This window comes from Osmerus mordax, chromosome 11 (genome assembly GCF_038355195.1).
Source record: "Osmerus mordax isolate fOsmMor3 chromosome 11, fOsmMor3.pri, whole genome shotgun sequence".
NCBI classification, from domain to species: Eukaryota; Metazoa; Chordata; class Actinopteri; order Osmeriformes; family Osmeridae; genus Osmerus; species Osmerus mordax.
In genome coordinates this window covers 9,458,068-9,485,981 of record NC_090060.1, presented here as the reverse complement: position 1 = coordinate 9,485,981, position 27,914 = coordinate 9,458,068, and the positions used below count along the sequence as shown (strand labels likewise).

Sequence of the window (27,914 nt, the reverse complement as noted above, 5' to 3'; positions counted from 1 at the left end):
CCTTGTTTACTCTAACAATTTTCCAGCCTTATTTCACTATTTAGGCTATAAATGTCTGCGAATAGGTCTAACTGTTGGATAAGCCCCTATCTGCGTATCCAACAGTAAACATGTAGCTTATTAGGTCTAAACAATGTGTCTTATTATTTATGTGGATATTGTGTACAATGTTCAATTAAAATGCATATTGCTATAATAAATCAAAGTCATGAATTGATTTAAGGAGCAACAGTTTTATTCCAGCTGCAATGAAATACAGTCGTCTCCTTGGATTCTCAATGTTCACGTTCAAGATTAAAGTGCAGAATTGTTTTCACAGCTTGTGTAAAAAATAAAATAAAATAAGAATCATAATCTTAAATTATGAAAAATGACAATGGAGGTCAGGAAATATAAATAGAACAAGAGAAAAATTTCATAAAACATATCAGCAACGATATTAAATCCTTTCTTCGGGTTTGAGCTAGTGATACAAAATCAGTTCAAAACAAATACCTTTTAGAGTCGTTGGCAAGGCTAGCTTTGAAACAAAGGCACAGCATTGTTCAGAGGTACGATCCTTTGCAAAGAAGTGCTGACATTCTCATCATCTACGCATCCGTACAAACACGTAACATGCTTGGCATGGCCTGGACAAGAGATGGACTCATGGCTAAGTGATATACATGCCCCGCTGACAACCACATTATGTGTAAAAGGGATTTTTTTATGCAAAAGAATGCATGCTCATTGGAGACATTCTGCTTATCATACTGTTGTTGAATATTTTCGCGGCATAGAATAAAGTGTAAAGACCCTCCTATTTATTAAACCCTGAGCCAAAAGTATCCGGTCTACCATGAAGTCAATGTTGAGTAAGATGACAGTGGTCTAACAGTGGCCGAAACCCTTTCCTGACATCGAACGGTGAAGTGAAGCAATGAAAAGGACACGCAAACATCATTTGCTAATGACCTGACTGTAGGTAGCAGGCACACCAGGCTTGGACGTTGAACTCTCTGTAGCCTACTGTGGCAAACTGGAAGCAGTTAGGGGTGGTTTCCAGATTGGCAATACAGTAGGATACTGGAGCACTTTTGGAATAGCGAGCTTCAATCCATGAAGATGCTTGATGTTAAAATATAACCTGCTGTTTACAAATTCAGACAACGACAAGCCATGGATTTCACCCTCTTCTCTAAAATCTAATTTCCATCGGCCTGCAGTTGTAGCTGCAGTCCATAACATGTGCTCCTAAATCTGATACAGTGATTCACATGCCACCAATAGGGAAGCGCACATGTAGGCTAAGGAAGATAAGAGACTTTCTTTCTTCTTTTTCAAAATTTAAATCCTAAAATGGCTGCCTAACTCTCCAGTTTGCCATGTAGATAATACATTTCCCAGGACCCTAAAATGCAAAGGCTCTATCAGTGACTTGCATATCAACTTGAACCAAAACCAATCACAAGTAGGCCTAACCCAAAAGAGAAAAATAAAAACAATGGCTGCAGATATAGCCATTTTGTAATATAGTGCAAATCAAAGTAGCCTACTTAAATCTATACTGAAAGATTTAAGTGGTTTCATATCAAGAGACGCTGTGATTTTCTTTCTCTTTCAGCCCCTTGCTCTCTGTACACTTTCTGTTATTTTTTTGTATTTGTTTGCCAGTTTTTTATACAGTATTTATCAATAACTTTTGTTTTATAACCTAAAACAATAGGTTGGGTTGGTAGCAGTGGTTACACACCTAGCCAGTACACCATGCAGCTCATATTACAGTGGAAAAGGAGCAATAGGTGATAGACAGACATATAAAGTAAATGAGTTTGATACTGTAAGCAGAACGCGGAAGGGATATAAAGATAGAATGAGTTAAAGACTGATTAGACATTATAAGACAACTATTTTTCTTCAGGGCCATAGAGCACAGAATGTTATGCACAACGACAGACTGAAACAGACATATTTACAGCTAACAGTTTTTTGAGTGTAAACAGTGGATATTCCAAAAGGGAGCTCCACATGGCAAGAGAAATACATTGTCATACACCAGACACACTAACTGGGCACTTATCTACACTGCCTGATCAGAATGGGACTATGAAAATCTAGGATCCAGGCTAGTTAATGCCCTATGAGAATAGAAAGTCCTCAAAACTCCAAGAGAGAATTATTTGAGCCTGGGACTCTAACAGTTGCATTTGATGCTCTGAAAAATACCTGCCAATTTTCATCTAGCTACTTGATTCTGTGTTAAGCTAATTGATGTTAAGGCTTTAAGCCGCAGAGGGGGAACTATACGTTTAGATGACACTCTTAAAACCATACAAAAGCTTGATTTTCGAGATTGAATTGAACACACACCAGAATGCTAACAAGAGCGCCAGCATGACTTTAACATGCACGTTTTGTGGTACATACATGTCCCAAGCATACTCAGCTACTGCCTGGCTATTATTTTTTTCTTTTCCTTTTTCATTATCTGTCCTTTATTTCAACATTAGCCCAATAAAAATATAGCAATGTGTAGCATACGTATACAAAATATGTCTGTACATTTACAATATTTAAAACATTTACAATATCACCAGCTAGTATATACATAGGTATGAGCTTGAGTACATGAGATTTCACCCCAACTCAAGTGTGATAAATGAGAGGAACAGGCTCACATGAATTGGGAAAATGTACCAAAGTTTTGAAAAACGTGTACCTCAAAGTCAAATCAGTGCTACACATGGTGAGAGAGAGTGACACAGCACACAGAAGGCAGAAGAACCACAGAAATACGGACTCCGTTTTTGGTGTGACCAGTAAGAGTTGAGAGGGAGACCAGTTACAAGATTCAGCAAAACTATCTACGCTCATGCAGTTTTAAAGGAGAAAAGAAAAATAAGTTTGAAAACCTCAAAAGCTTTGCTCCATTATATATTACATTTGGACTGTGCGTGAAGTCTCAAGTTATGTGTTCTGCGTCACGTAAAAAGGGTCCTTTTCCTTAGCATTTCAAAAGCGGTTTCAAAACAACAAACCAAAACCAAACCAAATCAGTCACACAGAGGAACACTTGCAAACACACAACGCACAAATACTCTGCAGGGACGCCGAGACAAAGGCATTGCTTTGTTGAGGCCACTGAATCTGCTTGGACATCATATTTGTAAGCTTAACAATTGCGAAAAATCTCTGGCTTTTGATTCCAGATTTGATGACTTGATTTGGGATTTCAAAGCTGAGACTGATTGCAGCAATGTTTTACAGCATACTCAAGCTATGGTAGTGAAATGTATTTCTTGGTTTGAGTTGAATGAGTGCAATTCACACTTGTGTTTTTAACACCTCCGTTCACCCCTGAGTCTATAGACCTTGCCAGTCTATACCAGCCCATGCCAGCTCATGCCCACTCTGGCCAACCTGGCATGCAGAGGTACTGACAGATCCTGACACCCCCTTTTGGGCATTTCAATGTATACACTCTATTGCCCAAGGTAGGCACTACACTCCCTAATGCCTGCCACAACATGGCACCTCTCCTTTAGCCCACCCTTGAAGGGTTAGCAGCAGCTCGTCTGCTCTGGCTCCCCGGTGCTACTCAGGCTGCTCAGGGTGAGGGTGCAGGCCGTTCTCTGCCCGCACTGCCACCTTGGTGTGGTTTTCCCAGAATGCCTTGTGCATCTTGTCCAGTTCAGACACGATGGGGAGGCGCATCTCCAGGTGCATCTTCAGGTTCTCCAGCCACTCCTCTAGCTTGGTGAATGCGGGGCTGTGGAGAGACCAACCAATCAGAAAGCCTTTCTTGATATTTAATAGCAGTGAGATCACTAACACTGTATGAACTTCCAACACCGATACAATCTGCCCCACAGTGTGCTAATACATAGTAGGACCTAGTAAAAAAAAAGTACCTGTAGCCTCCAGATGCTACGTTTTTTTTTGTCTCACCGTTTCTCAGCGTCAAGGTCACAGCACAGCGCAGCCATGGGGAAGAAGGCCGGTGGACAGTTAGCGGGACAGAAGTGCTCCAGAAAGCCCGACACGTTCAGTCCAAAGTCCCCAGCCCTGGGTAGGTAGTCAGGGTCTGCATTCACCCGGCCGATGATCTGGGTGGGGAGAGACAGACAGGTCAGGGCCAGGGGTTAAAAGCAATGGGCAGAGTAAGTAAGTATTTTTGTGTAGTCATTAAGAATGATGAAAATAATCAGATTGTTGGAAATGTGCTTTACTAACAAAGCTAGCAGATGTGGGGGTCAGATGGCTGAGCGGTTAGGGAGTCGGGCTATTAATCAGAAGGTTGTTGGTTCGATTCCCGGCCGTGCAAAATGACATTGTGTCCTTGGGCAAGGCACTTCACCCTACTTGCCTCAGGGGAATGTCCCTGTACTTACTGTAAGTCGCTCTGGATAAGAGCGTCTGCTAAATGACTAAATGTAAATGTATGATATTGATTCTAACAATAAATGAGGCATGACATAGTTGAATCATTAGCAATTAAACAATGCTACTAATGACTCATTTCATAGTAATGCCAAGCTAGAACGTAATTTAGGTAAGGTCAGGAAACTCACGACAACAAAGGAGAGCGTGAATCCCTTGTTAATAGGATCAGCCTCAATTCAGATACATACATGGACCACCAGAACACATAGCAAAATATTCTACCCAGACCACCACAAACCTCCCCTCTCAGTCAGTGGAAAGGCCACATAAAGAGAAGGCCTCTTTCTCCTCTCTAATCCCAGATGCTTTTGGAGTCTCCGACTAATGATGTCCATGTGGAGAGGCTACAGCGATATTTTAAGCATTTTAACAGAGCCAGTTGAGGCATGATAGTTACCATGCTGCTGAAGGTCTCAAACACTCACACTCAGACGAGCACGTTCAGATTTCCAAGACTTGGAATATAATCAATAATTCTTCTGGGTTTATTTCCACATTAGAGTTGTCAGGACCGCTCACCTCACACAGCATGATGCCGAAAGAGAAGATGTCCACCTTTTCGTCGTAGCTCTTTCCTGTGTGGGAGAACGTTGCATAGGAAAATGTGAGGCAATTGACGCTTTGAGGGTACCTCCGTGATGTGGGTTACAAAGAATGTTAGTATGACATTTTTGTGAGGAATCTGATCTCTTTAAAGACACGCTGAGTAATTGAGCGGCAATTCATAGTTATCGCAGGTCAACTCTGGGATGCTGCTGCTGCCTTCTAACCGAGAAAAAGACTGTATGCACACACACATATACACACACACAGAACCTAAACAAACAAATACACATTCAACACACAACCCACCATGGATCATCTCAGGGGCCATCCAGTAGGGGTTCCCCACCACGGTATATCTCTTCCTGCGGTCAGGTTTCTTGAGGCCCTGGAGTTTCCCTGACAACAACTTGTCTTGGTTCTTGTCCTCCACCATGAGTCGGGCCAGGCCGAAGTCTGCCACCACCACGCTGTTGTTCTACAGGAACAGATGAGGGGAGGGGAGAGTCAAAGATATGATCCACCACTCTTAGCAGCGGATACAGGGATTGAGAGACAGTGGAGTATTTTACAGCTAACAGCAGAATAAAGCTGTGTCAGTAATAAAAAAAAAAACACATTTATAAAAGTTTGAGTAATCCCAGATGAAATTGTGTGTGTATATTTGTGAAGGAGAGAAAGAGAGAGAGATCCAGACAGAAAAATAGATAATTTTCATATCTATGTAGACTTTAAAACATACAGCGGAGAGTACTGTCTCAAACATTTCAACACTAAAACAAATACTTCCACAGCCCTTTAGGCTGAACATGGTATAATCAAAGCTTTTCGGTTTTCTGACATCAGCTGTAACAAATTCGTCAAACATCATCTGTTTTCACAACCTTAGGTGTGGAAGTTTATTCTATTCTACATTGTTGAACTCATACGCCTGTGGTTGTTCATATCTACTGTCATGTACCCAGACAAAGGCTTCTCTGTCTCTCTGGATTAGGAATCCCTCCACCTCTTTCACTGTCAGATGTCTGTCATCAAGAGACAAACCTACAGTATGTCATCTGGACGGACAGGTGCACTGTCTAAATCCTCAAAGAAAACACACAAACTTAACAGACTACATATTATCTCTCTTTCTATTACACACTAACACGCACAGATACACACTTAAATGCTTGCACACACACTTCACGTCCTCAGCTCTCACCTCTCGGACCAAACAGTTGTGTGAGTTCAGGTCTCGGTGGATTATGTTCATGGAATGCAGATATGCCTTGATGGTGAAGAGCAAGGGAGGAAGAAAAGAGGAAAGAAAGGAGATTTAGAAAATAGAAGTCAGGTTTAAATCTCAATCTTAAATCCCTGAACAGACTTGTAGTGTTTCTCTCTCTGTATCAAACACTTGGCATTCACAAAGCATGTTCTCTAATCCATAGTCATGTGCATCATTAATCACAAAGCCTAAACCAAAAGGCTTCACTCTGACAACCTAATTCATGCTGTCATTGTTTCGTAGGGGGGAATTCTGCAGAGCCTAAGATGAATGCTCTTGTTGCACCTCCCTTATATGTTCACTAGGGGGCATAATGAGGTTAATATTACTGCAGAGTGGATGAATCACTGCACTGCAGGTCCTGTGTCTGGTTTTGGGGGTGCGTTCACTTGGGGCAGTGTTTTTTTCTTACTGTCCTTTTTTTGTATTATTTGGGAGTCGGGTCATTTACTCACCATGCCCGCAGCAATGTCCTTGGCAAAGCTCACTCTCTGGTTCCATGGATAATTACTGTCCTGCTCAGATATAAATTAGAGACAAAATTTAACAAAAAATGACGAATTAATGTTTCACTAATTAACAACTTTGAATTCTTGAAGTCTTATAGACACACAGGGACACACACATTCACCAAACTGACCACACACACAAGCCGTCTCAAACCAACGGAGGCACAAGTAACAGACAACTCAAACAGCCAAAATGGTCTTACCATTTTCTTGATGATTTCCCTCAAAGTGCCTCCTTTAATGTACTCAGCTATGAAGTTGAGCCTCTTGTCTTTGTAGAGGACCCCAATGAACTTGAGTACATTGGGGTGTTCCAGACAGCGCATGACCTTAACCTGGTGGGTGGAAGATGCACACTGTTAAACAGAACTTGACTCTCGACTACTGAAAACACCACTGACATACTCTGAGCTTATCATAATTGACCATTGTTTTGTTTTGAGGTTTCAGCAAGCATTGAGGAGTAGCACAATGAGCTGGCCAAGGGTATTACAGAGTGTAGGGTACTGGCCACCATTGTCAGTCTTGGTGGATATTCAGGGTCAGGATGACCACAAAGTGCAGTTTATGAAATATAATGTCATGTTTGAATCACAGGCTTGCGTTTCCACTTAAAACATAAAAGTGTCCCCACCCTCATTGGGTTACCGTATGAGAATGAGAGGACCGTTCATCCTATGAGCAAACAAACAAACATACCCTCTGACCGCCCAACCCCTCTGCCCATCACACACAGTTATTCTCAACCCAAACACACCCAACGTCTGCTTCGACTCATACCGTTAACCCTCTTAAGCCTCCACACATTCCAGCAGGTTCTCCTTCTAGGCTGTGGCTAGCTTACTCCAGCTCTTGAGGAAACACCAAGGGCAACGAGGGAAGCATGTTCACGCTTCTAACTCCTGTAATAACTCTGCAAGCCATAAAGAATAAGAAGACCTCCCACTGGCAAACAACTGCAAGAATGTTGGGGTGAGGTTTTATTACTGTAAGGTTTATTAGAAGCCTGTCTCACACCAATTATCAGGGAAGGGCTCAGTTCAGCTCATAAAGTAATCAGACACAAACAGACTGGGGAGCCTGTTTTTCTAACTCTAGCTTTTGATGCTTGGTCTCAGGATAGACATCCGGCTGTTTGGGTCTGGTGTCCATTTCAAATTGCAGACCAGCAGAGTGTAGGCTGTTCATTTCTTCTCCTCTGTTTTCCTCTCCAAAAAAAAAATCATTCCGCAAGCAATACCAATAACAATTCTGTATCTTCCCTGATTATCAAGTCAATGTAATGACAGGGCAGAGAGACATTGTGTGTGCTTTAAGATGAGAGGAAATTAGTCTGACCTACAATAATAGACTTTTAGGAATGTCCGTGCCTCAGACCAGGAGGTCCCACATACACTTCATGATCTAAACGTCCACTCCCACTAATGACTGACTTCACTTAAACCAGACAGACACTCCCCCTAGATTGTAGATAGATAGTAGCCCATGGAAGGACATAAAAATGTGGGCACTGATCTTGGGCCATGAGTCACGACCAGTCAGGCAGAGATGTCTGACAGAAACAGATATGCAATGCCTTGGGAGGGAGACTCAATCATCAATGAAAGTCACAAAGTCATTCTTCAGGTTTGAGGAAGCTGACAAAGTTACCCTGGCAACAGCAAATGATGGGAGCTTACGAAAGAAGCACCGGTTACAAACATTTATGGAAGTAGTCACTCACCTCCTTGAGGAATGTCAGCTGTGTTTCATCATCAAAGCGAATCAACTCCTTCATCACCATCACCTCGCCTGTCTCTCGGTGTGTCACCTGGAAAACACACACAGTGATCTTATCATCCTGTTCCATCATGAAGCACAACCGATCAGCATGTAAGTAAAAAATGTCCAGAAGTCGGTTCTCCCTTCTGCCTAATGCACACATAATTGTTCCCTACTTGAGTGACTTTTCCCAACAAACTTAATTACAGTATGCTCATCACAAATGTGCCACAATGGTGCCCCCTTCTGACTGCTTGATTGCATGCAGTATAATACCCTCTGGGATTGAGACAGGATTTTGGACTTAATTGCTCCCATCCATCAGCTGTACCTTGATGGCCTGTCCGAAGCAGCCTTTTCCCAGCACCTCTCCGTGGATGAGGTCAGAAGGTCGGAAAATCCGGTGCGTCCGATTGGATACGACACGGAGAGACTCGGAGCGATTTATGTCTTTCCTCTGTGAGAGAGGGGATGCCGCATTGCTGGAGCAAGGAGACTTATCAATGCTGTAACTCCTCCTGGTGACAGAGAGAGAGAGAGAGAGAGAGAGAGAGAGAGAGAGAGAGAGAGAGAGAGAGAGAGAGAGAGAGAGAGAGAGAGAGAGAGAGAGAGAGAGAGAGAGAGAGAGAGAGAGAGAGAGAGAGAGAGAGAGAGAGAGGACAGACAGACAGACAGACAGAGACAGTGAGAAATTCCTCTGTCAGACAGTATCAGCAACAGGCAGCCATATTTACTTCATGGTGTTAAATGCATCTGTCAACCCTGTCATAAAGCATCGCTCCAGCAATTAGCTCCTTAATGGAGCTAATTAGACCCAGCATCAGGGTCTGGCAGGGTATGGCAAGGCATCAGTGAGATAATCAAATATTTACACATGTACACTTATCACTCCTTTTGAGATAACCACTGAACATGTGACCCAGCTTGTATATCTTTTAATTCAACTATGTTAAATCCTCAACAAAAGTCCCAATGGGATTCAAAAATGTAAACATAGAATGGAATATGCTTTCTTTTAAATTCCAAGATAAATGTGTTAAAATGCAAGACAAATGTGATTCAAAACACAAATAAACCATCTCTGCTCTAAACTGTGGTAGTCTTATTTCTCTACTGTGTGTGACTTCATGTATGTTACGTCATTCTGGTCCTTACGTGATCATTCGTGAGCGCAGGTTGCTGATGTCTGGGTTGGGGGGCTGCGTGATGGGCAGGATGGGGCTTGGCCCCTCGGACAGGGGCGTGCGGAGGGGCCCGTCCACCTGCTCCTGCCCCTGATCATGGGGGTCGTGCTCGATGGTCAGCTGCAGCAGCCGGCTGGTCTCCTGAATAAGGAGGTCGATCTGAGGCAGAGGAGAGTCAACATTAGCACAATGAATGGTTATTTGGTATCGTAGTATGACTTACTGTAGAGCACTTAATATGGCACTAGCATGTGTAGCATGCTAATGCTAAGTTCGATAGCTGCTGAAGATAAAGAGGAGGTTGTTACCTCATCCAGAGGAACATTGTGGATGGGCGTGCCGTTAATCTCAAGGATCCTGTCTCCAACATGGATGGTGTTCTTCACATCAGGGCTTATACACTCAGGGTCCACCCTGAGGAGGGGCACAGGGAACCAACATCAGTCACCTAACAAAATACATCTGGTGCAAATGATGGTCAATATTCTAATATAGTAGATTACAATCAGGACTGTGTCACATCCTTTTGATTATAAAGGTTTTGCGATGGGATTCATTTTCAATTGATAAAAAACGTTATCTACCTCTGACCAGCTTTCTCATTTCCTTGTCAATTGATACATTTAATAAGATAAAGTCCCCACCCCAAACCCACACCACAAACAAATCAGTCTGCAGTTGCTAGGTGCCTGCCATGTGCTCTGGCCGCTCCACCTTTGAAAGGCTCGGCGGGTGCGTACTCACTGGGACACTCTGACGGTGGGGCAGTTTTCGGGGCTGTAGCCGTTGGGGCTGACCGGCTGGTCGATGGCCACCGAGATGCCCCGCTTCCCATCAGTGGAGGCCGGGATGGACACGAGGGTCACGGTATGAGGGATCCTGGAGCACGGGGAGTCTGGCAGCGACACCGGGGTCACGATGGTGTGGTAGTAACAGTGACCGCTGAGGGGAAAGAGGGGACCAAGTGGAACAAAACCTGTGTTACTCATGAGTCATGGTAGGGACCCGACAAAGACTGTTGCTGTCGTTTATTTGCTTTATGACCTTAAACAATCCATCGTTCTGATTATTGCGTCACATTCCATGAATGGATGTAAAGTGACTTAACATTTATAGGGCGAGTCAATCTATAGTCAAACACATCCCTACAGACACTGATGGACAATGGCTGCTTTGTGAGTTTCCATCCCTTCAGCCTCGTGTCAGTGTGTCTACCCAGGGTCTGTTCCTAGTTCTGCCTTCGGGCCACAGGGATCACGCTACAGAACAATGATACTCAGGCAAACAGCCTGATTCTACTGAGAAGATACAGACCTTTAAGCAGGGAATGTTCTGAGCAAGCTGTACTGTACTATGCCCAGCTTGAGGATGAATGAGAAAAGCCTGTGTATTAATTGTGTGTGTGCGCCAGAGACAACAGACTGTGCTTGTAGGGGGAGAAAGCATAAAATGATACGAACGTGGTGTGAACTTTGTGTGAGCGAGTGTGCCTATGCTTCTTGAAGTACACCAACTCCTCTTTTTCGAGACAACATCCCCAGAAAAAACACAACCTGAGAGGCACTTATTATATCCATCTTAGCTGCGTTTTGTCTGCTCACCAGTAGAGTTTGGACCTCTCCACCAGGGCGTACGTGTCTCCGTCCCCGATAAAGGCTCTGCAGTTGAGACAGGTGAAGCATTCTGGGTGATACTTCTGTTCCCCTGCGACCTGCAGAAAACAAAACAGAGAAGGAGGGGTTAAAGGTCAGATAAACAACGTCATCAGAACAACAAAGAATATTCTAAAATTAGGACAAGATCCAGGGTAAGAGAAGGGTGGACTGGGGAGTATTTTTAGTTCAATCACAAGCAGGCTGACTTGGCAGATATCTAAGGGCACTTCTTGGCCAGGAGTATACTGTATACAAGTCATCTCATCTCATGATCTCAGTCATCGGCAGCTCAAATTGAGTCAGAGAAGAAAACTGAATTATGGGCCGAAACAGAGCAGGAAACGACGGATTAACTGAAAAGATCAACAGCTGTTGATAATGGTTGAGAATATCTGTGGACTTGCTGTTGGCTCAGCTGCTAGCAACAAAAGTTCTGTAGTATTGTGTAAAGTATAGGCCATGTCTAACAGAAACGCTTTATCAAAATACAACTAGGGTCTCGCTACTTAATCTTCAAGGCTCCAGCCTTTCAGTTTTTTTCAACCACACTCCCTGATCTATGGCCCCAGGTGAGTTGTGGCTTCACCCAATGACCCACGTGGCTGTATAAGCAGGGCTTTGCTTCAGCATGAACCACTTCATTTATACAGGGTTCTTAGCGACCAGAGGTTAAACCAGATGACCTATACAGCAGAGGTTCAACCTTGTGACCTATAGAGGTTCTTAAAGACCAGAGGTTGAAGACCTGCAAATAAAACCCTCCAGTATCCTACAATCCATTGGGGTTTTCTCTTGCTCTGTTATTCCCTGCAGTGGAGGGATTTGGGGGGGGCACTCAGAACCGCAACAATCTGCAATTCTAATTCTCCATGTTCAAGAGGGGGTTGGAGGTGTGAGATGGGAAGAGTCTTAAGGAACAAAAGAAGGACCCATGAAATATGGTGTGTGTGTGTGGAGGGGGGGGGGGGGATGTGTGCAAGGTGATATGCTTATTGGGTTCAATTTGGAGGAATTTAATTTATTCAGAAACAAATAAAGATGGCTTTCAACAAAACAGCTATGGAAAGGTAAAGAAAGGGAACATTCTGGTGCATCTCCCTTAATGTGAGTAATAGGCCAAACGGTCTGAAAGAAATCAAAGAGCAAATGCAAAACTAAAAGCTCAATGCTTTAAAACAAACCATAGGGAACAGACCAGAGGTAAAAACAGGAAAAAAGAGCAATCAATAAAATCTATGTCTGTATCCTTCTGTCTGCCTATCCCTTCGGGGAGTGCTCCCATGGCAACCACTGAGAACACACACACCGACAGCACCTCCGGGCAACTTGGGGGAAGTCAGTCGAACATGCACATTTATTAATCAATTAATATGTAATTAATCTGGTCACATCCCTCAGGCTATTTAGAGAAGGATGTGTCTAAAACCCTCCATCTGTGCATCCCCTCATGTGGCCAAATACTCTACCAGATAAAGAGATAGACAAAGAGGCAGACAGGAGAGCGGAGGAGAGGGGAAGAGACAGAGAAAGATTTACTTTCTGATCTGTTTGCTTGTGAGGCAGAGACGGTTTGTAGAAGACAGAGAAAGACAGTGGAGAGAGAAGAGGGAAAGACAGTGGAGAGAGAAGAGAGAAAGACAGTGGAGAGAGAAGAGAGAAAGACAGTGGAGAGAGAGTGAGGAACAGAGTGATAGAAAGAAAACAAGAACAAGAGAGACAGCGAGCAAGACTTGCTGACCTGCATCTGTACCTTGAAGCCCCTTCCTGTATACATACAGCACAGAGGTCAGGACAGAAACAGAGAGAAAGAAACCGAGAGAGACAGAGAGAGAGAGAGAGAGAGACAGACAGACAGACAGAGAAATGAGAAGGTATGGGCTGTATCATTTGGTCTGTATTGCAGCAAAGACATGAGGAGACACAGCAGGCGACTTCACCCTTTTTTAATTGGAGTTGGATTATGAAAGTAAAGCTGTAAACAGCTATTACTGGCAGACATGCTTACAGCTAGTAAAGATCATGGGTAAACAAACAGCACATCAAAGTACAGGGGGGGGGGCAAGACTGCAATAGAGACATCAGAATGAGTGATGTTTTCAGGGATTTTATATGGTATTGCAAGTCTAGCTTCTTTTGTCAAAACTTGGCATACTAATAAAGATATATGTGGGCCACCTCAGAGAGGAGAGGACTGCACGTAAAGGAAAAAAAGACCCTCCACCCCCCGCACGCCCACCATGGCTGCCATTTGCTGTCCCCCGCCCTCCCGAAAGGCTCACTGCAAACACGCACACACCCACACTTCACCCCGACCACAACTGACAACCAACAGCTGCTGGTGCACACGCACTAAGAAGAGACTCACACATCAAAGGCTTCAGGGGAAAAAGAGAGAGGACTTCGAAAAAGACTGAGAGAATGAAAGTGAGAGATGTATAGAGGGAGAGAACATAAAATAGATAATAACAAGTGTTTATGTATCAATGCAGAATACATCCTACACCAATACGTATTGTTTACATTTTGTTGAAACTCTTAAAATGTTGCATCAGACCTACAGACATAAAAATGAAAAGTTTGGAAGGTTTGTGAAATGTTTCTTTAAAACAGTGATACTGCAGCACATTGTTTATCCGTATCTGATTCCTGTTTCAGTAAGAATACAGTGTGTGTGTGTGTGTGCACACACGTAAGTGTGTACTGGTCATGTGGTGCACAGGGGCCCTTTACTTAACACAAACCAAATCATAAGCACATGTTTCTCTGAGGATGACTGAGGGGGGCGGATAGTACTTTCCGAGGCGAATGGGGTCAGGTCGCCATGACGAAGCATCTGGAAACAGCATGTGGGACTGTTACCATGCCAAACAGGGGACGGTGACATCTTTAGTGAGACCCTATAATGAACGCAGTAACCATCAGAGGCTTTTGAGAACAGACAGTTGTTTTGAACAGACAGCAAATTTGTGAAAACTAATTTGTATCTATCTCAAATTGAACCTATTTTGTAAGGCTTTATAAAATGATACTGTGCACGGCAACCTTTTTTCTAGTTTCTTTGTCTTTTGTTTTCAGTATTTTTTCTTCATTTGAGAGAATGGAGTCAAAGATGTTGTCTTGTACAATGACTCCCCACTTTCCCTACCTCTTTACAGTTGAACAGGGCGATCTGCTTCAATAACCAAATGTTTGCAAAAAATGTCCTTGAAGTTCAGGCTACAAAAAGTTATAGACGCAAATTAATGGGTGACGACAGTACAACTGTAATCTAATACGGTTTCGAATATCTCTAATGTGTCATTCAAAGGTTGGGGAAATGTTATAACCCAAGATGCATTACTAAGATGAGGCAAGGTGGAGAATCTATTACGGTTAGTTGGGTGTTTCAGTTTGGGTGTCAGTGCTTGTTTCCAGTGTTGACCGTGGAATGTGAATGACCACTATTGGCCCAATTAGGGAAATGTATGACTTACCCAAGTGTCACAAGTTCTTCAGTTTCTTAAAAAACACTCAATGAGAGGTATTCTCAACGTAATCTTTCAGTAGCAAATAATTCCATTTAGTCTAACCAAGGAAACATCAACTTTGCCACCTAATTTATTTTAGTTTTCTTTATGAACTGTCAAAGAAAGATAATGGGTCAACATTAGTTTCTTGCTGATACTATAGGCTTCAATGCAATGTTGTGTTTGTGTGTGTGTGTGTGTGTCTGTGCAAAAGGAGACTGTAAACACCACACACAGAATGTCCACTGATGTCAATTGGCTCTATGCAAACAATAACCAGACCCCTGACATCACACATACGAGGACAGACGTGTAACACTGATATCATGCTAACACCTTGATATGATGATGCTCTCTCTTTACCAGCTTGGGTGGGTGTAACTAAGTTATGGGAGACCTGGAGTTGATCAAATATGGATTTGATCCCATTTAATTGAATTCAATTAAACATGTATTTTCTTAATCTAATGAGACATTACTTCTCAATCAATAGCTACAAAGCTAGTTTACTACTACTATACTCACAAGTTGTACACATGTACAAGAAAACACTCAAAACACTGATCATTTCAGCAGTGTGTGCACTGTGGCAATTTTACAGTTCCCATAAAGGGAGGGGAATTCCACATCCAATGCCATTTGTGCCATTTTAGGACTCAAATCTCTTGTAGAAATGACAGATGGAAGATATACTTGCCTGGAACTCAAACAGAACTGCTGCCTTTAATCCTTTGGCTTCATCCGAAACCTGAACTTAATAGTTTGGAGCATGGGGAAGCTTGTAGAGCTTGTAGAATTGAAGAGGAAAATAATCTCAGATTTCAATAATCAAGGTTGGCTCTTCCTGCCAGGCTACCTATTCTTGTGAAAGGGCCTTTATTATATGGATCTTAATTTGGAACCAGGGCAAATATAATTTAAGCCACAGACAAAGGAAAATAATGAGTGAGAGAGAGAGTAAACCAGTAAAACAGTGGGTCGTATTGACGCTTGTTCAGTGGGAAAACCCCCTCTGCCACTTACAGTATGACAATGCCTGAGCTTTGGCGCTGTCGCTAATAGATTCAGCATGATTCCTCAAACTTCCACAATAAGAGCTTCCATTGGAAGGGTTCGTTTCCGGCTCAGACACAGAGGAGCTACTGTACTGTCTCTCTATGTCAGCTGTGTTGTACTGAAAAGGTAGAGAGGGCCACAGTACCATCGTCATTTCAGGCATTAGCTATCCATCTTTGATGGATCCATAGCTTGCCTTAGAGCATACTTAATCTAGGGTAGGAACTGGCCTAAAATCGGATTTATAAAAAAACATGCCCAGCTCATTACTTTTTCATGAAATCAAAGATTGAAAGATGTCTTTAGAGCAATGCCTGCAACCTCTGCAACCTTTGCAATACAAAGATACTGTAGATGGATAATTGTACCACAAATTCTACAGTACACTTCTATAATAACGCATAAGAGAGAAACATTTTTAGATTGAGAGGGGAGTAATATAAAAAAAATACAAGATGAAGAAGCAGCAGCCGGCCAGCCCACTTGAGACTCCCTCCCTGAATGTTTGCTTGGTTGCCTGTCTCTGCCGGCCGGCTAATCGGGAGACCGTTTCCCCCCATAACCTAAGGATAAGAGAGACCCTTACCTTCTTGTCTCTTCTCCACAGCCTGAGACAGCAGAAGCCCCAGAAAAACAAGTCTCCCACCATGACAGTGTCGCCTTGCAGTTCTCAGCCAAGACTAGTTCATTTTACCACTGTCAAAACAAAACAGTGGCAGCAGCCAAAATGAGAGAGCGAGGAAGAGAGAGCGAGAGGGAGGAGAGTTGCCCACGCCTCTGCCGCTGAGCTCATTTCTGAAACGATGTCACTGCTCTTCTTCCCCCTCCCCTCTCCTCCCCACCACTCCCTTGCTCCGACAAGCGGCAGCAGCTTTCTCTCTCGCTCTCATTTTCAATGACATCATTGTTTCCGGCTTGGCCACACCCACCCATGTGCCTGCTGGCAGTCTCTCTGATATATTGCAGACCCCTCCCCACCCCATCCTCCTTCTCCTCCCCCTTTCTCTTAGTTCCCCCATCCTCCTCTATACCCCAAACATTTCTAAACCCTCATCAAAGCTCAGACAAGGATGACAGGGAATCACATTTATTCCTCTGAAATGTGGAAAAAAAAGGACGAACCAAGCCCTCACATGACCATGTCACCTCATACGGCTACATTTCAAAGAAAGGCCTTGGGAAAGAACATAATTTAGCATTTAAAGCATGCTAACCAAAAAGGAACCTAAGTATAACCAACCGCAACCAACACCCATTTCTTACACCCATTTTTAAAATAACATAACATGTTATGTATAACAAAACATATTACCAAATATCAAATGTAAAATACAATATAAAATCATCACCCTCAATATAAAATGATAGTCAGTAAATTAGGGGACAAGCAAACGCATACCCCAAACCATAAAACACCATCTAAAGGGATTATGTCCTTCTACTCAGAGAATCTTTCAGGATGTGTTTTCTTTCTGAACCAGTCCGCTGTGTGCACTGTAACAGAGATCTTAATCAATGTTTTCCGGCAGACTGACTGTCCCGCTCTCCTATTAACTTCCTCCCCCCACCTCTTTATCTCTTCCTCCCTCCGTCTCTCCCATACCAGCTGCTGCTGGGGGCATCTGACTCGACAGATATTAATAGTGTCAGACAGTGGCGTCCATTGGCACTGGCTGTTGGGCCTTATATCAAAAACACGCAGATAATTTTGAGAGAGCCAGGCTGGCCGCAAGACAACAGAAAACAGATCTTGCAAGGTTGGGAGTCATGTCGCATTTGTGTTTAATAGGTGGTCAGGGTCAAACAGCTAACCCGACAATCTACAGTATCACTGGAGTTAGCGACCAGTTCAACTAGTTATAAACTGAGCAAGCAGCCAGTACAGTGGGACCTGTGTTAGACTGTTGGTCAGCTTTAATGGCTTTAATAACTTTCTGATCATAGTCAAATGACAGTAAAAGCTACCAAACTGTCTCAATCAATGCCATGTTCAAACGTGAACCAGGTACGTTTTTTTTATACAGCCAGAAAGATGTGGAGATTGTTGGAATATGATCCTTTACTTGCTTAACTTCCCTCTCTGTGTGGTTAAGCCGACAGTGTGACAAAGTATCAAGGGACCATTACAGTCTTCTTGGAAGGAGTGATGAGGCAGAGACACACAATGTGCTGGGGGGGTTCTCTGGCTCCAGTTACCAAGTGCAGGTTTCAGATGCTAACAAGGACTGCCTTCTGAGAATTACACACTTACAGCGTGAGGGGAAATTTCACCATTAATAACTTTCCTTCCAGGTAGTTTCCAACAAAGAGGAACTTCTGATAAGTTTTAAGAAACTGCTTTCAATTTCAGTATAGGGCAGGAATGTGCATGTGACACCCAAAAAATCCACTTTATGATGGTCATGATGCATCTGAAGTAAAATAAAATAATTAAAACAAAATACAACAGCAAGTGTCACTCTTAGGGGGCACTCGGGGACATTCTCAAGAGTGCGTACCACTAAGGCTAAGTCCTAATGCCTGGTCTCGGTTTACCAAACTCAAATCCAACAACAACCGTGTCTCTTTCCCAACACTCCTTCCAGTCTCCAGCCAATGCAGACAGCTACAGTATCAGACATTAACATAAACACCCTTAACTCCCACTGAGGAATGTGCTGTCTCACACAAGTGGGAGTTATAAGATGTTTCTAAACCAGGACTTTACTTAAGTTGCTTAAGATGGAAGGGCCTTGTCATTTCATATTCAAACGTCATCACAAATCTTGAGAATATTTCCATGTCTCAATGCCTAGAAGAATAGTGGACACAGGACATTTCAGAAGTACAAACTGAAAAAGAACATAGCTACTGGGGTTCATTAATAGTCAGCAGGTATGCAACTTTGAGGATTCAATTAGTGCTGCTGGCCCAGTATCAAGCTTATAAATCACCTTTCGTAGGTGTAATGCATCACTGGACCTCCCTACAGGCCTTGACGCGGAGCTATTCAAGGTTGGAGATGTCAACACACAACCCAGAGAGGGGGCAAACGGTTGAGAGCAGACAAGCCCTGAGTCTTAGAACAGATGAACCTTTCGTAGGTTCTTCATCAACAGTACATGAATAAGGATTGACCCCATGAACACGAAAACAACACACACATTTTACAGAACGTATTAGCTAAGATACTGCACAAAGATATACTGTAGCCAAACAAGTAAAAAGCTGAAGTGGGATGACGCTAATGAAAAAGCACTCTGTTGTCTCTCTGTTCATTCTGCTCTGCCGCTGCTCCCTAATCGATTTAACATTTCAATCAGCAGGCTGAGTCATGCCCACATTGCATCACATTGTTTTGGAATGTTTTTGCTGAACAGGATCCAAGGACCGAAACAGTACTCTCTTTCACTCAGTCCGGACGCTGAAATGGAGTCTGCTTTTTCTTCCTGGCGTGGTGCCAAGGAGCAGCGTAGGACAGTTCGACGGCGCCACACACCTTGCGTGCTGCGATGACGAGGCCCAGGGTGGTCGAACTTCATCTGACCCCACACGTCCTCAACGCGACTGGTCTTACGTCCTTACATGATAAAGATTGGGTGACTGTCACAAACTGACGAGGTCGCGGCCGCCAATCAAACTCCGAGGGGACGGGGACCGATAAATCCTCGGCAGAGAGGACGCCAAGGTGGCCAGCCGGGCGCTGTCTTTTAGCTCACTCATTTACTTGAACTCCTCTGGCCTGGCGGCTTCATTACTGAGATTGCACTGCAGAGGGCAGGTTGTGGGCAGATTGTAAATGACACAGCCACACAAACACATGCGGATTTGCGCTTACTTTAAACACACATAAACGTCAAAGTGTGGTGGATATAGAAAAGGACACATGCCATACACATACTGTCAGGGAATAAGAGAGTGGGTTTGATGCATTCCCTTTGAGAGGTGTGTGGCTGAAAAGTATGATAGCTGCCTCACAAGTAGAGCAGTGTATGTGTGTGTGTGTGTGTGTGTGTGTGTGTGTGTGTTTGTGTGATTATGCTTGTGTGTGAAATATACCACCACGCATTGGCGAAAGACAGTCCCTGATTTTGAGAAAAAGAGTAATTTAGTTATTTTCAGAGGCAGAGGTCAGTGAGGGGAAGTGACCTTTCTTCACACGATGACAAGAAGGCATCTTTAACCAGGAGAGATGTGCCACATGACTAAATAGCATCTTAGTTGTTATTGAATAATTAAAGAATCAATGGATAACCTAGTTATGATATCCCTAGTTTATTTTTATTCTTTATCCTCAACTACCCAATTTTTGAACCCCCAAACAATTCTGCATGCAGCCTGACCACAATTATGATGTGTCCCCTGGTATCAAAGTCATTATCATGTCAAAGATACAGAAAACAAGCTAAGGACCAACCCTTTGTACACAATTCCTGAGGAAATTCAGAAAGTTAGCTTAGAGATCATACTGTACAGTAGCTTAAACAAGAGTCTGCATTTCAGAAATAATTTTCTGTCTGTGAAATTTTGGACTCATGTCTATTATCTTAGCACAGAGGCTAGATCTAGGCATCTAGATTTTCCTTGGCGCTGCTACAGAAACTGCTTTGCAATACAAAAGGACCTATTTCCATCTCTAATATACCTGGCTACTCTGAGGCCCACCACTCCACATACAATAAACATTCATTCACTGCAATATTTTACACTTCACGCTTCACAATCAAAATTGACAATTTGGCTTCAAACGATTTTACACTGAGAAATGATACTCGGTGCGTACATTTCACCTCATAATTAACATTTCATACGTGCTAGAATCCCTTTTCTTTTCGTGAATATTTTATGCAAAGCAGATGGAAAGGTGTGCTGTCGATGCAAAGCAGATGCATTTCCAAGCACTCTGCTTTGTATTTCTATTGTATCACCTGTCAATATTAACTGTACAACTCTGGTCTGGGCAAGAACAGACTGGGAGTTGTGAGACTCCACAAGCATGCAGTCTAAATCACATAGACAATATTACTGTACATTTGGCGGCTTATCAAGATATAAGGACGGAAATTCTTATTCATGGTTAAAAGTTAATAGACAAAAATCCGTGCTTCCAATCCACACCACTGTGTGCCAACCATCCAATACTTTAAGTAGAAGTCTGTTCATGTCTTCATACGTCATCAGCATTTTTTCTCACCTACTCTGGCCTTCTTAAGTAAGGAGGGCCCTTTCACTAGTCACCTGTAAACCAACCTGAGAAAGCGGTGTCATGCATGAGGGTTCAGTTTCCGCTGTGTGTGTGCGCATGTTGTGGAGGAAAACGTATCTGCCATGTGTAACATTAGCCCTGTCTATGACAGTGGAAAGTGGAAGGTGAGGACAGATCAGGGTTCTAGTTTGTTTGGCGGAGGGGCCCTCTTACCATGATCAGGCCAGTGGTGATGGGGTCATTGCAGCCGTGGCACAGCTCACCGAACTTGGCCCAGTAGTCTTTCTTACAGAAGAGCCGGCCCTCCTTCTCATAGTACCAGTGGGATAGGGAAGCACTGCACTCACAACATCTGACAGGGAACCAATAAGAACAGAGGCAAATTTTAGAGACATATGTTGGTCAAATTAAGCAGAAGTAGAATATGATTGTTATTCTGTCACAGATACAAAAGGGAAAATGTTTAAAGAACGTGGAAGAAAGGTTGATGGTTAAATGTGGATTTTCTACAATCCCCTGTAGGTGCATCCTTAAAACAAAGCGTTACAACGGAACTCAAAAACGACAATAACACATTTAAGGGGCCTGAAAGTTCAGTCCAGTTTCATCACTGCAGGTTGCTGTCACACCCCCACAAAGATGTCAAGAAAATACAGAAAACACAACACAATGACCAAACCTTGAAATAACATGGCGTAAGGACCTGAGCACAGACATATTCACACAATTACTAGTACTCTAAACACTACGCCCATTAAAATTACACACGATTCCCACCGACTTGATCTTAGGAAAAAAGAGGATTAACACTGTGACTGATGATGATCCATGTTGTTAAGTTTGATCCTATCTCCAATGGACCATTTTATCCTGTAAAAGATGAATGGAATGATGAGCAAGCCTATTGGGAACGGATGACCACAGATGTGACCACCTGACTGGGGCACTGTATGAGGTAGATCTGTATAGTATGAGGTATATCTGAGGTATATATTTCACCATGTTTACACAAGACAGATTAATTACATCAGCCCCCCCAACATGTGTATGAAATAAGGACAGGAGTGAAAGCATAGCTTAATGGGTGTCCAGTATACAGTAGACTACAGCTATATGTGTGTGTACTCAACATGTCGGTGTGTGTGAGTCCTCCTCTATCTGAGGCAGCGATGACTAACCCAGTGTCTCCAGTCTCTCCAAGTGGAACCTCGTCAGTCAGTGTGGGTCCTCCTCACCCCCCCAACTCCCCCCCCACCTCCCCCTCACCCCCCCAACTCCCCCTCACCCCCCCACCTCCCCCTCACCCCACTCTTGCTTATAAAAATAGTGAGGATCGATAGGAGGAAACCAAGGAGACGGCTGGAAGTCCGTCCCCATCTGCTGCCTGTGGACCTTGTGTTCAGCCCGGGGCGGGCCAATGGGGAGGGAGCGGGGTAACGTATGAGGGAGGCTGGGGATAATGAAGTGTCATATGACACTTTGAGGGTCAGAGGTCACAAGGTTGCGGAAAGTGAGATCTGTAGATCCTGCAAGTATCATCAATCATCTTTTGAGTTTTCCAAGAACTATCTGCACTGTGCAATGTGCTTGCATGGGACTTGCTCAGAGACACACATCAGTCCCTTAATATTGTGGCAAGAGTGCTTGATACTTAGTTAGTGAAACAGCATTTAGCGGTTTCAGAGGCTGGGCTTTTCATGTGGTTGTAGACGGAAGTGGGTCAAGGGTAGTGAGGGGACACACCCTGTCATCTCAGCAGGCCAGCCAGGGAGCCTTGCCGTGTCATCTCAGCCCTGAAAGGCTGCTCACTGCAGCAGGCCTCCTGCTGTGGCAAAGTCATACCTGGGGCTGTTTCACACACACACACACACACACACACACACACACACACACACACACACACACAAGCAAGCGCACACACAAGCAAGAACACACACACACACACAAGCAAGCACACACACAGAAATATATACATAAGGAACCAAGCACACATGCACACACAATCTCCTATAAAATAGTAGCGGAATATCAATTGTGTGAGTGAATGCATGACTGATTTAAGATGAACCACTGCTGTTACTGATTAACCATTAAGAATCATTTCAATAAAAAGGAAGGTATGCCAAGATGATCAGGATAGTTTTTATTATTCAGTCAAACACTTTTTTGAGTTTCATTCTTTTGAGAGCTACCATGCGTGTATCCATATGTCTTTATGTGTATGACTGTATGCATGTGTGTGTATGTTTGCGTGCTCGTGCGTGTTTGGACATGTAAGAGGATTATCTAGTTTGAATGACTCCAAGAGAGGCTTGTCTTTCATGTAACCATTGGCTACCACTCCTAAAAGCACTGATTGGAAAACCATGGCCTTTCCCTGAGTTTTCCAATTTTACTACAAAATACAGAAAAGATCAACAGAACTTGCATGACTGCATGTACCTCAGATACATCGCAAAACCATTAGCCCGCACTAAGTAAATACAAATGTTTGTTTGTTCATCTCTGAAACTACAGATAAACCACAATGGACATAGAGATTATGATTATGGATGTATGTGGTGGTTTGTGTGGTGGAGACACAAGACTAGGTGCTCAGTGCTACAGCTGCATGCGCCAAGCATCAAAATAATTCTGCTCTCAAACACTCAAGTACAGAAATGAATCAACAAGGGGCCCGATGAGGTCAAATTTGCATTCTACCCACCACGTATGCAAAAACTGGACGGCTTCTCTAAAACCATAAAGACAGTGACTTACTAGAGGAGAAAGGGGAAACTGGAAGAGGAGCGAGAAGGAGGTTGACTAAAAGAACAGAGCGATAGGAGAAAAAAGAGATGCAGGAGAGGAGCACAGCTGCAGGGATGGAAAGAGGGAGATGGAAAAGTGCAGCGAGGGGTGAGAAAAAGAGAGAATATATAAATCAAGAGCAATGAGGATCACAATCCAGACACCCAACAGTTGTAGATCCCAGGGGCACAGGGGTGACCAAAGAAGGGGGTGGGGGGGGGAGGTTGTTAAACCTGGCCTCCCTTTTCACCCCTCTTTTCCCACATTGAATCAGTCAAAGTGCCTCAGAGACTAGCAATACAATTACACTAAAATAAGGTATGTTTGTAACCCTTCACTCCATGCTCCTTGACCATCCTCTGCCTCAGAGCCAGACACGTTAGGTCTGCCTCAGTGGAGACAGACAGACAGACAGACAGGCAGGCAGGCAGACAGGCAGGCAGAGCACTGATGAAAACAGTGCTTTAAAACCAGAAAAGGAATGATGTCACAGCCTGTCTGATGGAGTGACAACAATGGGGTAAAAAATTACTTTTTTTTTAAAGCTACTAATCGTTTAAATGTTCTGCTATTTTATATAGATGGTGAAAGACAACATACACTGCCATCCACTAATTAGCACAGAATATAAACAAATATTTAATACTTAACCTTCTTAAGGCCGATTTATACTACTCCGACTCCGTTACGGACAGACAGACGGACGGAGTTGGACGGATTCGTTGAATTTATAGTACTCCGAAGGCTGTGGGTGCTGTAAGTCAGACCTAAATCCTTGGGAAAATCTATGTGGTTTTTCTATTACTCATTATGTGCCCAATAGATTAAGTCATTAGGCTGTTGGAATGTAATTCAGTCTTAAAGGCTGTCTATCCAACTTATTATGTTTACATGGTTGACCAGGTCAATATTCAAAGTCAATACACAGAAGACGAATGTATAATATGATTGGCTTAAATCCATGGCTTGTATCAGGTTTGAAATATTATTCCCTAAGGAGATGTCACCAAAGATATAAGATTGGGTTACATAGTGTATTGATGAAGAAGGCAGAAATACACACACACACACACTCACACACAAACACACACACACACACACACGTGCATACAAACATACATACACACACACATACAGTAAATGGATGCACACACACACTCTCACAAACACAATATCCATTTAAGCAGGGTCCTCCCTTATTTCTCAGAAAGGTCTGGTGAGTTTCAGACTGAGCTAACATCCACATCTGGTTTACCAGTGCCCCCCCAGGGATGAGGCCAGGGACCTTTCCCACAGAAACCAAACCTGTGCCACATCCGACACCCCCTCACAGTATTTAGTACACCATGCAGTTCCTATGAACAAAAACAACCAGTAAGAACAGAACATATTTGCTTAAAGAGACAGAGCAGTGTATTGCATTTTCCATTTGCAGATAATAATGAACACACCTGACAACAGACATCAGTCTACTCGCTCAACAGTAATGATTTTGGCAGGGTGTACTTCCAAGAAGGTCTTCCTCCCATTGCCTGTGTATCTAATACTGTACCGCCCTGACTCTGATGGAGGTTGTGCGATGACGTGAGAGATCAGTGGAGGAAGTGTTCTCTGTCCTAGGTGGAGCGCGGAGGAAAGGAAGAGGACTCCGCCAGAGAGGCGGTGACAGCATGCCAGGGTTACTCATTCAAGCGGCAACATCCAGCAGAAGGCCGATATCTCTTCTCTCATTCCTTTTTCTTTCTCTTTCTGTCTCACACACATACACACACCACAAAATACACTGTAGGGTGAGTCTCATCCATGTCAAACCGTCAATCACATGTCTAATTTAAATATATATGTATAAATATATATGTCAGAAATACAGTAAAGTCCTTGGGATTGATCACTCAATATTCTATAATTCAGTCAATTTGAATCAGGAAAAAAAGACAACATCATTTTAGGAAGCATATTGACTATGAAAAAAATAATTATATTTCTGTATAAGTGGTCTATTTGTCTGTCTACAAATCTATAATGCTATTCATCTCAGTACTATATAGAGCTTGTTGTTGTTGCTGATGATGTTGTTGTTCTGCTGTGAGTGGGCACCCAAGTTCCAAGGAGGTCCAGAGTGAAACCCACACCAAGCATGTGACTGCTGTGAAGAAATAATATGACCTTTAGGAACCAAGAGAGAGAGCAAGAGAGAGAAAGAGAGAACGAGAGTGAGGGTGGGTAGGGGGAGAGAGAGAGAGGAGAGAGTGTTGGGGGGGCAGGGCAGGGGCTCAGGACTGTTTAAAGAGCTGTTGGAAACCAGATGAGGGAAGCACGCGGAGAGGGATAACCCTCTCCTCCTAGCCAGTAGACATCCCTGTGACTCCCCCCTGTGGAAGGCAACACTCAGACAGGAATGGGAGGGGGGGGGTATTCCCAGAACAGTGCCAAGAAAACTTTCTTCAAGAAACAAAGGTGAACTGGGGAAATGGAGTCCAAGACAGAGACAGACTGAGCCTCGGCCTCAGGGGTCTGACAAACTGTCAGGCTGGTCATAATACAGGTATATTTCATTCTCATTTTTGTTGAGAATGAGAGGTTTCACTACTGGTCCTAGAACTAAAGACATCCTACAAGGCTGTATAGCGCCTGCCCTGGGTAACAACAAAGCTACACTCAAAGAGGGGGACATTTCCCTTCATTACAGTCTCCCCCACCAACCCCCCACCCCCCTACACAGAAATTCCGAGCCTATGATGTCATCCGCTCCAGCTAAAAAGAAACATTACCTCATCCTCCTTGTGGCCCCTCCCCATTGGGCGGCTTCAAACTCTCTCGGGGCATCCCATGGCCAATCAGACGCGGACACACCTCCCTCACCCCTCTCCCTCCCCTTCGCCTCATCAAAAGCAAGCTCAGCAAGGCTTGTGCCGGCATTAACCCCTCGAGTGCCTCGAGTGTTGGCATGTTGTCGGCACTTCCCAAGAACAAAAAGAGAGCTACAGAGCATGGCCATATTGATGCAGTGAGAAAAAACAGACCCACCGTAACCCTCCCTGACTGAGCTCCTCAGATGGCTGCTAAATGGGGGCCTTTGTTGTCTACGGAAAACAGTTTGTTTGTGTTTTAGCACCATGCATTATATTCAGCAGGGGCGAAGCAGGTACGGAGGGAGCTTGATAGCAATCACTGAAGCGGCCCTCAATAGTGTGGATGCCGGCAGTTTCCTTTGTTGCTCGCTAAGCCCTGACTGACTGGCTTTCAGCACGTCGGTGCACATTCTGTCTGGGGCCGGACACAGACTGAGAATGCTGGGTCTCACACGTTGCGACCACTGATAAACAAGTGGTGTTACTGTTCTCTCCATCGATGGCCCACCATGGTCCTCTGTCATACAGTTCTGGTGAGAGCAAACGGAAGCTCAGCTCAGCGTCACAAACCTGTGGAGACCTAGATGTGTGGCATGAACTGATGTGTCCGCTGCTGTAAAAAGGGTGTATTGTTGGAGGTCATGCATTATTTAAGTTCAGAGTCGGATCAAATAGGCTAATTATCCAAATGGAAGAGAGTGACACATCTAGATGTAGGCATGGAGGGGTTTCAGAGATACTTTATCATATTGAGATATAGTAGCTGAAATGTAAGTTCATTTACGTAAGTGTGATAAAAGAATTGTAAGCTGGGCCAAAGGTTGGTGGTAATTTTAATGGATAGATACTTATTCAAAGATTTACATTTCATCTTTGTAAATGCCAACTGAGGTAAATGTTGGAAAGACACATACAGTCCTACTAAAATGTAATTCTAAAGAGCACAAAATCTAGTAAGTGATAACCTGGCCAATGACCTCAGTCTTTCGGTAATACCCATGAACAAAGTGAGTTGCTGAACTCATTTTAAGGAAATCCTTTTAAGAAGCTTTAAACTCATTAGCAAACTCCATAGTAGCCACATTCCTTCACTTAATATTAGCCTTATTGTAGGGCAAACAAAGCCCCTAAGATCACGGGGACAAGCCAGAAGTAAATCACAACATGAACTACAGGCTAGA

The 27,914-nt window shown here is 43.5% G+C and overlaps 1 protein-coding gene across 2 annotated transcripts in view; it reads right to left on the bottom strand.

The window, feature by feature from the left end:
• Positions 1-213: 213 nt before the first annotated feature.
• Positions 214-27,914, bottom strand: part of limk1a (LIM domain kinase 1a) — a 38,718-nt gene continuing 11,017 nt past the window's right edge. Inside the window, exons 3-16 of one of the 2 annotated variants that reach the window (XM_067246292.1) lie at positions 21,305-21,443; positions 11,291-11,400; positions 10,434-10,631; positions 9,998-10,103; positions 9,661-9,848; positions 8,837-9,023; positions 8,468-8,554; positions 6,948-7,079; positions 6,691-6,750; positions 6,170-6,235; positions 5,275-5,443; positions 4,942-4,997; positions 3,928-4,085; positions 214-3,748 (exon numbers count right to left, since the gene is read on the bottom strand). In XM_067246292.1, coding sequence (XP_067102393.1) covers positions 3,574-3,748; positions 3,928-4,085; positions 4,942-4,997; positions 5,275-5,443; positions 6,170-6,235; positions 6,691-6,750; positions 6,948-7,079; positions 8,468-8,554; positions 8,837-9,023; positions 9,661-9,848; positions 9,998-10,103; positions 10,434-10,631; positions 11,291-11,400; positions 21,305-21,443 — 1,831 coding nt within the window. In that variant the 3' untranslated portion in view covers positions 214-3,573. Of the gene's footprint in view, positions 3,749-3,927; positions 4,086-4,941; positions 4,998-5,274; positions 5,444-6,169; positions 6,236-6,690; positions 6,751-6,947; positions 7,080-8,467; positions 8,555-8,836; positions 9,024-9,660; positions 9,849-9,997; positions 10,104-10,433; positions 10,632-11,290; positions 11,401-16,492; positions 16,653-21,304; positions 21,444-27,914 lie in introns of those variants that run through there. The other variant, XM_067246293.1, reaches the window with a different exon arrangement.